Source organism: Vipera ursinii, assembly GCF_947247035.1.
Source record: "Vipera ursinii genome assembly, chromosome: 2".
NCBI classification, from domain to species: domain Eukaryota; kingdom Metazoa; phylum Chordata; class Lepidosauria; order Squamata; family Viperidae; genus Vipera; species Vipera ursinii.
The window spans coordinates 14,074,753-14,084,803 of NC_139513.1; the positions used below are offsets into that span (position 1 = coordinate 14,074,753).

Consider the following 10,051-nt stretch of genomic DNA (forward strand, 5'->3'; position numbering starts at 1 on the left):
GTAGCTAACCACAAACATGGTACGGGAAACGTAGACTCTACCAATGAAACAAGGGTGCAAAACATTTAGCTACAATTTAGCAATGCAAAGGGGGGCTAGAAATGAGCTAGAAGGGGGCCTGTAATTCATGTAACCAATCAGAGCTCATAAGTGTTTTGCTACTTTTGGAGACTATATATGTACTTGCTTTTCCATGACAAGGTGTTCAGACATTGCCTTTGCTTTTTGTTCTGAACCTTTTGCGCAAAATAAGCCAAACTTCTTTTGATTCCGGGGTCTGAGTCTCTTGATTCTGCAACAATAGAATCCAAATCACATGAAATATTAGTACCGCTTTATAAAGCTTTAGGGACGCGGTGGCTCAGTGGGTTAGGACGCTGAGCTTGTCGATCAGAAGGTCGGCAGTTTGGCGGGTTGAATCCCGAGTGCCGCATAGCAGAGTGAGCACCTGTTACTCGTCCCAGCTTCTGCCAACCTAGCAGTTCGAAAGCACGTAAAAAGGCAAGTAGAAAAATAGGGACCACTACGGTGGGAAGGTAACAGCGTTCCGTGCGCCTTTGGCATCTAGTCATGCCGGCCACGTGACCACGGAGACGTCCTTGGACAAGCGCTGGCTCTTTGGCTTTGAAACGGAGTTGAGCACCGGCCCCTAGAGTCGGAAACGACTAGCACGCATGTGCGGGGGAACCTTTACCTTTACCTTTATAAAGCCTTAGGGCACATGGAATACTGCATCCACTTTTGATCAAATTACACAAAAGCTGTTGAGACTTTGGGGGAAAAGGGCAAAGGGCAACTAAGAAGATTGAGGGCCTGGAGGCAAAAACATGAAGAATGGTTGCAAGAATGGGGTATGGCCAGTCTAAAGAAAAGGACTACTAGGAGTGACATAACATGCTTAATGACCGGCTGCTTAGTGACTGGGATGCCACTCCTATGCCCTGAGGCCTCCAGGGCAGTGAGTAAAGAAAATTGCCTTAGGGCAGAGGTCCCCAATGTTTTGGGCACCAGAGACCAGTTGTGTGGAGAAAAGTTTTTCCACGCACCAGAGAGTGTGTAGTTTTGTGTGCTGCCTGCATCCCACAGATGGCTTCAGCTAAGATATGCTGAAGCTCACAAAAATTGGATTACGGGATCAGTGGAAAAGAGTATTATGCAATGATGAATCCAAGTCTGACATTTCTGGATCCAATTGTCAACAATATCTGAGAAGAGATGGAGAGAGATGGAGAAATGAACATTTGCAGCCTTCAGGGAAACCTGGTGGATCGTCTGTCCTGGTTTGGGGCTGCATTTCTGCCTGTGCAGTCGCCCCCTCCCCCAGCGGCTTCCACGAAGGGGTTAAACGCAGCGAGCTTTTCTCTGGCGCCTAGAGAGGAGGCCGGAAACGGGAACAAGGCTGTGGGAGTGCACTTTCCGGCCCCTCCCGCCCCTTTTCCTGCTCTCCCAGCCTTTCTTACGGCAGCGCTGCGGAGATTCCCCTCGCGGGGAGGGTCGCTGAAAGGGCGCCAGGTGGGCGAGGAGGCTCCGAGAGGGGGAGGGCAATCAGGAGGGGGGAATCCCCGGGGGGGGGAAGGGGAGGGGGGATTCCTGGGGGGAGAGCCAGGTGGGTTTCCCCCAGTTGCGCCCCCTCCCCTTCCGAGTCTCCGCCTTTCCTCGCGGGCTTTTCTGCTCCGTGGGAAGCGCTGCGCCTTCGCTTCTCCTCCTCCTGGGTTGCGGCTTCCGCGAACGGCTCTCCGATCCCCTCCAGGTCCTTCCCCCGAGCCCCCCTCCTGCCCCGCAGCCCCCCCTCTTGGCGCAGCCCGGCTCCCCGCCTGGGGGCTCCCGGGGATTCCCGGAAGGTTGGGCACCCCCGTTCCCACGTTCCCCTCTCGCTGCTGGGGAGGGTCAGCCTGCCAGTGCCTGGAGGGGAGGAGGAGGAGGGGGAGGACGGGGGGAGCTCTGGGCTGGGAGGGAGCGAGGCTGGAGGGGAGGGCGGGGACCCTGCGAGGAGGAAGAGCTGAATGGCGTCTGGAAGGCGGGTGAGGGAGAGCCGAGAGGCGTCCAGGTGGGCTTGGCCAATGGGCTGCCCTGTCCAGGTGGGCTTCCTTTGAGATGGAGCCCCTGAATCTGCCTCTCTTACGCGCCCAGATTCCCTCTCTGGAGACTGCTGCGCCCCTGTTTCTCTCTCTGCCCATGTAAAAGAACAGCCCTACATGGATGATGGTATTTTGACTGGGCTTTTTCTTAAAGGGGAGGGCAGAGGTCCATTATCCCCAAGTGCTTTGAAAGGAATAATAATTGTCTAGATTTATCATTTTTAACAGAAAACAGTTCTCTAAATTTAACAGCGAGGGCATTCCCCACACATGTTCCCACATATTGTAGTACAGTTAAATATAATTTTAAAAAGTTGCTTGCAAACAAAGAATGAGTGAATATTTTGACCCCATAGCTCTCCACTTTTAAAAAGGACCTTGACCTTGGCTCAAAAGCAGTTGTCAGACTCACCCCGATCTGATCTCTTAGGAAAGAAATACCCTTGACTCGATTGGGTTGAAGCAAAAGGGTTTTTTTTTTTACTAAAAAGATGTCCTCTCGCTCCGGCTCTCCTGTGCTCGATTCTTCCTTCAGCTCCACTCTGGTCTTCTTGCTGGCAGCTGCCTCGGCCCACAGGGATGAATGTCACTCCAATGGGTTTCTCTTCCCATTCTTCCTTTTTCCTGACCCGTCGGAATCTTAGTGGCTTTCCTTTCCCAGCCATCCGGATAGATCCAGCCCTCCAGGAGGGGGTTTCCAGGATGCTCTCCCCTAAGCCTCGATCTCTTCCTTGGTCGCTCCCTTGAGATGACATTGTTTCTATGGTTCCTATGGTAGAGACGGTTTCCTCTCCAGGTTGACCACCACTGCAGACCTGGCTTAATGTCAAATCTACCCCAATCCGATCCCTTACAAACAAACCTTCAACTCCATTTGATTAAAGCAAAGGGCTCTTTTGCCAAGAGTGTTGGTTGCTGTAAATTCAAGCCAGCTCTGAAATGACTGTGCTCGCTGGATTCATAATAAGAGGTAGGTTTGCCCGCAGCCCATCTCTTCCCCCCCCCCATGACTAGCCCATTTCCAGCCAACTGGAGCTCCTCAAGATGTTTTGAGAACTCTGAGATGTTTGGGGGTAATACTCATATTTCTTAGGGTGCCTGGGCATGGCATGGAATAGAATAGAATAACAGAATTGGAAGGGACCTTACAGGTCATCAAGTCCAACCCCCCGCCTGAACAGGAGACCCTACACCATTTCTGACAGATGGCAGTCCAGTCTCTTCTTGAAAGCCTCCAGTGTTGAAACTCCCATAATGTCAGAACCCACCCCAATCCACATTTTAGGAAAGAAGAACTCTCGGAGACACGATTGTCCAACCAGGAACTTTTACTAAAACATAGTTGGTAGTGGATAATCTAGACAGAATCTGGAAACTGTGTGACAGATCGATACTTTTAAAGTGTCCTGGAATGAAACCCCTCCCCTCAGTCCATTTGGTCAGTGCCGGATCAGTTAAGTTTCATGTGTCGAAACCCGTGGGAAAAGAGAACCTCAATGCATTTACGGCGTCATTATTTCCTCCCCTTCACATTCCAGTCGGAGATGCAAACCAGAAAACCACCCCCCTTTCTTGCTTTTGTTCTTCTCAGTTCAAAGGTTCTTCTTCTGGTCTTTGATGATGGCCTCTAGGCAGGCTGAATAGACAACCTTGCATCTGATGGATAGGGGTGGCCAATTGACATCTTTTCTCTTCCTCCTTGTGGATGGCAGAATGCAGTAAGGGGGGGTGGTGAGATTTAAGTTTGCGCAGATAGGAAATTCGGAATAGAATATAAATGGAATATAAATGGATTTTGACACACAACTTCTGAAGGCAATCTGTTCCATTGGTTGATTGTTCTCACTGTCAGAAAATTTCTCCTTATTTCTAGGTTGAATCTCTCCTTCATCAGTTTCCATCTGTTATTCCTTGCCTGGCCTTCAGGTGTTTTCTGTGACAGCCCCTCAAATATTGGATGCCTGCTGTCATGTCTCCCCTGGTCCTTCTCTTCACTAGACTAGCCATGCCCAGTCCCTGTAACCGTTCTTCATGTGTTTTAACCTCCAGTCCTCTAATCCTCTTTGTTGCTCTTCTCTGCACTTTTTCTGGAGTCTCAACATTTTTTTTATACTGTGGAGGCCAAAATTGGTTGCAGTATGCAAAGAAGGATTACAGAGAGGTAAGTGGTAACTGAGAAATGCACTCTTCTGCCTAGCATCCCCTGCTGGAGGAGAAAATGCAGCTGCTTTTTACAGCAAGGTCACGCAATGATCTACTCCCCGAGTGTAGTAGTAAGAAACAGTCACAAGATAAAATTCTTATCTTTAGAATTAATCCATTGGGTGAGCGAAGAGAGACAGGAGCTTGACCAGCAAGGTCAAAGGGAAGACATTTTTTTTCTTTCACCCTTTTCTTTTACTTCTTTTCCCATCCACAACCAGAGATGTTGCTTAACAAAATGGGCTACTTTCTTGGCAAGCTCCAAGCCTTACATCTTCCATGTTCTGCGCTTGCCTAGCACCTTCTGTGAAACCCTTTCCATCTTCTACTGTCAGGTGATCTTTATTCTCAGCTGCAACATCTTCCTTTGGAATAATACCTTTATTCAGACAATGCCAACTATTTCAAAACCGCACAGCCTCTTAATTTAATTGGGAAGAATTAAGCACTGCATTATCTTTCAAAGGCATTTTCTGCCCTGCCCTGCCCTGCCCTGCCTTAGCTTTTGTTCTTGGGTAGGGGTGGTAAAGTCTGGAATTTTACTTGCAGTAATGTCTGGGTGCTGCACCAATCCCCCAAAAGCATGCTGTGGCAGAGTAGCTTTAATATTCTTAAACATGGACTCTGTTTTGGAAAGGGAACAAAATTAAACTACCAACTTCAGTTCTATTCTTCAAAAATGAAGAGGTGTTCCCAATTGCATTATTTGTAGCTTCAAAAAACATACCGTGCTCCTAAGTAATACAGTATTCCACTGATGTTTCTCTCACACACACACCCTTTGTTAGTACAAACAGGATCTGGATGCTCTGGTCCTGCTCACCTGTCATCCCCCTCCCTCCCGATTTCCTATCATGTACACACAAATATTTATTGCCCTTTCAACTTTTCCCTTTTCATTCTCCCCCCCCCACCCTTTCTTGTTTTGATGGCAGAATGCCTGTGAGGCCCCAGCCAAGCCAGGCAGAGCTGATAGTAGTGCTCTACATCTTGCTAATGTCATGGTTCTGACAAACGATCCCAACCAAATTAGAACTCCAAGGATAGCAGTTTCCTCACTGAACATGTTTATGGGGTACATCGTATCGGCACGTTCAAAAGTGAAACCAACTCTGAATATGTCCTGTGGATTCAGCATAATTAAAAGTATCAAACTCCTTCCCCCCCCAAAGTGTCAAAATCATGCTGTCCAATGGAGTTAATTGGTGGACTATTAGTCACTCCTCCCCATCTTCCTCCAACATTTGTGGAGATGACCTTGGTTCCCACAGTCGTTCTATGTTATGCTTAGCAATACATCCAGTCTCATTCCCCCTTCTAAAGTGTGTGGCAACTGTGTACAAAAGAAAATGGCTTCAGCCAGGTTCATTGCAAAAATTGACAGCTGAGACTTTAGGCATCGTTTCATTTGTTAAAGTCCCCACATCTCTAAAAAGACCTTAGAAGGTTTGACTGTAAGCAACTGGGAGTGAGAGAGCTACTTCAACTGAAATACCGGAAGCAACATTCCAAACAAACCAAATACAATTCAAGCTGCACTGAAGATGTCTCCCCGGAGATGAAACATTTGCAACTTAATTACCAAGCCCAGAGATCAAACCAACAGCCCACATTTGTATGTTTGTATATTTCTATTTTTCTCTGTACTACAACTGTATAATTCCCAGCACTTCCAGATGTATTTGATGATAACGGTTTGCATTGCTAAGCATTTGTGATTGACCCAAATCAAAAAAGAGTATTTCATGACTGAGTGGATATTTGAACTTGGATCTCAGTAGTCTTCCATGTGTCAAATGAATCATAATTAATGTAGGAAGTTTTTCTTGTATTGTGGCATGTTTGCTTATTTGTAATGTATGCTTTTTTCTTTTTCTCACATCTTCTGAAGCCATTTTATAAACAACTAAAGTTACACTTTCCTTTGAATCTTATAGATAAAGAGGATGGCAATAAGAGCACCCTGGACAACTGAGAATAACAAGCAGATTTTAAAAGGAAAGCAAATCAAGCCAGAAATCAAAATATTTTCCATTTCCTTCAGAAAGGCACAAAATTCTACACTTTGCTCAGCAGGCGAGAGAGAAACAAGAGAAAACCAAGAAGAGATTTGAAGCTGGTAAAAGTAGACTTCACGAAACTCAAGGATACGTTACACAAAAAATCAAGGGATTTTTTAAATTTTTGATTCAGAAAAAGAAAGGAAATATCTGGAAGTCAGTGGCAAGAAAAGGTCAATTAGGCACGTAGAGCAGACAGTAAGGCAGGCCTCAACCTATACAGAAACAACCGGCTTGACTCAAAGTACTACTAAATAAGAGATTGTCCATATTTTTGACCCCCTCAAGAATATCATTGGTGGAAAAGCTGCATGGATGTGCCAATTGTGGGAAAAACACAAATAGGACATAACAACTGATTATGCACGAAAAGATCCACCCTGTAGAAAAGCCATTGAAATGCTAGAAAAGTTGCAAAAGGTTTAATCTGAACATCTCTTGTGATATATCACAGGACACACACCAAGAAGACAGTGTGTGAGTGTCCCATTTATGGGGGAAGTTTCAGTAGAAATTCTCACTTCATGAGTCACCAGAGGATTCACAAAGAAGGGAAATTCTTTGAATGCCGTGACTGTGGGAAAAGTTTCAGTCAGAATTCCAACCTGGCGAGACACCAAAGGAGTCACACAGGAGAGAAACCCTTTCCATGTCCTGACTGTGGGAAAAGTTTCAGTCAGAATTGCCACCTGGTGAGACACCAGAGGACTCACACAGGAGAAAAATCATATCAGTGTTCATATTGTGGGGAAAGTTTTATTAAAAAATTCCAGCTCACGAGTCACCAGAAGACTCACACAGGAGAGAAACCCTTTGAATGTCCTGACTGTGGGAAAAGGTTCAGTTGGAATTACATCCTGGTGACACACCAGAGGACTCATACAGGAGAGAAACCCTTTAAATGTCCCGAGTGTGGGAAAAGTTTCACTCAGATTTCTAATCTGCTGACACACCGGAGGACTCACACCGGAGGAAAACACTTTGAATGTCCCGAGTGTGGGAAAAGTTTCAGTCAGATTGGTAATCTGGTGACACACCAGAGGACTCATACAGGCGAGAAACCCTTTGAATGTCCTGATTGTGGGAAAAGGTACAGTCAGAATTTCAGCCTGGTGAGACACCAGAGGACTCACACAGGGGAGAAACCATTTGAATGTCCTGATTGTGGGAAAGGTTTCAGTGGGAATTTTGACTTGGTGATGCATCAGAGAATTCACACAGGAGAGAAACCATATGAGTGTGCAGATTGTGGGAAAAGTTTCAGTAAAAATTCCAACCTGGTGAAACATCAGAAGATTCACACAGGAGAGAAACCCTTTGAATGTCCTGATTGTGGGAAAGGTTACAGTGAGAATTGTGAACTAGTGATACACCAGAGGATTCACACAGGGGAGAAACCCTTTGACTGTCTTAATTGTGGGAAAAAATTTATTAAAAATTCCCACCTGGTGAGACACCAGAGGACTCACACAGGAGAGAAATGCTATGAATGTGCTCTTTGTGGCAAAAGTTTCAGTGAGTATTCCAGTCTGATGATACACCAGAGGACTCACACAGGAGAGAAACCATATGAATGTCCACATTGTGGGAAAAGGTTCAGTCAAAATTCCAGCCTGGTGGTACACCAGAGGACTCACACAGGAGAGAAACCATATGAGTGTCGGGTATGTGGGAAACGTTTCAGTTACAATTCAAATCTAGTGAAACATCAGAGGATTCACACAGGAGAGAAACCATATAAGTGTCCAGAGTGTGGAAAAAGTTTCAGTCACAATGTTTACCTTGTGAAACACCAGAGGAGTCACACAGGAGACAAAGCCTTTGAATGTCTTGATTGTGGGAAATGTTTCAGTAACAATTCCAACCTGGTGAAACATCAGAAGACTCACACAGGAGAGAAACCATATGAGTGTCCAGTATGTGGCAAAAGTTTCAGTCAGAATTATGTACTGGAGATACACCAGAGGATTCACACAGGAGAGAAACCATATGAGTGTCTGGTTTGTGGGAAAAGTTTCAGTTACCGTTCCAGTCTGGTGATACACCAGAGGACTCACACAGGAGAGAAACCATATAAGTGTCCAGAGTGTGGGAAAAGTTTTGTTCAAAATGCTTACCTTATGAAACACCAGAGGACTCACAAAGGACTCACAAAGAAATCATATGAGTGTCCAGACTGTGGGAGGAGTTTCATTAGAAAATTCCAGCTCACGTGTCATCAGAGAATACATACAGGAGACAAACCTTTTTAATGTCCAGATTGTGGGGAAAGTTTCAATCACAATTACAGCCTGGTGAAACACCAGAAGACTCACACAGGAGAGAAACGCTTTGAATGTGCTCTTTGTGGGAAAAGTTTCAGTCAGAATTCCAGCCTGGTGATACACCAGAGGACTCACACAGGAGAGAAACAATATGAGTGTCAGGTTTCTGCGAAAAGTTTCAGTCACAATTCCAGTCTAGTGAACCATCACAGGATTCACAAAGGAGAGAAACCATATAAGTGTCAACAGTGTGGGAAACGTTTCAACAGAATTCCAATCTGGTGAAACACCAAAACACATATACAGGAGATAAACCTTTTGAATGTCCTATTTGTGGGAAAAGTTTTAGTCGGTACTGCAACTTGGTGAACCACCAGAGGACTCACATAGGAGATAAAGCATATGAGTCACAATTTCTACCTGGTGAACCACCTGCCTCTGGGGCAAATTGGTGGCTGCATCTTGGTTACTGTCGCCTGGGAGTGTGACCGACCGTTCAGTTCTGCTACCATAACCCTTTGTAGACTGTGTTAAGAGATTGTGGGCACAGTGAAAATGATGGCTGCCTCCAGGAGGTCTCCAAAAAGGCAGACTATGTATCCCTGGGACCCAAGATAAGTGGACAAGTACCACTTGCGCCATTATTGTGCTGCAACTGCCCAAAAAAGCCAATGCAGTCCTAGATTGCAGCAACAGAGGCATAGTGTCAAGACAACAAGAAGAGATAGAATTGCTTCACACAGTGCTGGTGACACCACATTTCAAATACTGTATCCAGTTTTGGTCACCACGATACAAAAAGTTGTTGAAACCCTGGAAATTGTTCAGAGCAGAGCGGTAAAGATGATAAAGGGTGTCTACACTAAATCATAAGGGGATCAGTTGTGGAACTAGGTATATCTAGGCTATCAAAGGAAATCATACAAATAATAAGTTGGAAGGGACCTTGCAGGTCATCTAGTCCAACCCCCTGCTCAGGCAGGAAACCCTATACCATTTCAGGCAAATGGCTGTCCAGTCTCTTCTTAAAATCTTCCAGTGTTGGAGCATTCACCACTTCTGGAGGCAGGTTGTTCCACTGGTTAATTGTTCTAACTGTCAGGACATGATAGCTTTCTTCCAGTACGTGAGGGGCTGTCACCAAGAAGAGGGGATTGACTTATTCTCTAAGGCACCTGAGGGCAGGACAAGAAGTTTATTAAAATGAGATCCAACATAGAAGTAAAGAGAAATTTTCTGAGGGCAATTAATCAATGGAATAGCTTGCCTGCAGAGATTGTGGCTGTCTCGGAGTCCTACTGGACAATCACTTAAATATGAGCCAGCAGTGTGCTGCAGCTGCCAAAAAAGCCAACACTTTGCAACTTCTGAAGATAAGCTATTTCACTTGTTAACTGTTCTCACTGTTAGGGTGTTTCTCTTTAGTTCTGGGTTGCTTTTTTACTTC

General features: G+C 45.6%; 1 protein-coding gene across 1 annotated transcript; it reads left to right on the forward strand.

Moving 5' to 3' along the window:
• The first annotated feature begins 1,446 nt into the window (after positions 1-1,446).
• LOC310636863 (uncharacterized protein) lies at positions 1,447-8,984 on the forward strand. The gene is made up of 2 exons (XM_083356981.1): positions 1,447-1,512; positions 6,218-8,984. The coding sequence occupies exon 2, from the start codon at positions 6,865-6,867 to the stop codon at positions 8,590-8,592; it is 1,728 nt and encodes a 575-aa protein (XP_083213107.1). The 5' UTR covers positions 1,447-1,512; positions 6,218-6,864; the 3' UTR covers positions 8,593-8,984.
• Positions 8,985-10,051: the final 1,067 nt, after the last annotated feature.

Excerpts from the sequence above, each read along its gene's own strand:
- LOC310636863 (XM_083356981.1), top strand. The coding sequence starts at position 6,865 with ATGAGTCACCAGAGGATTCACAAAGAAGGGAAATTCTTTGAATGCCGT.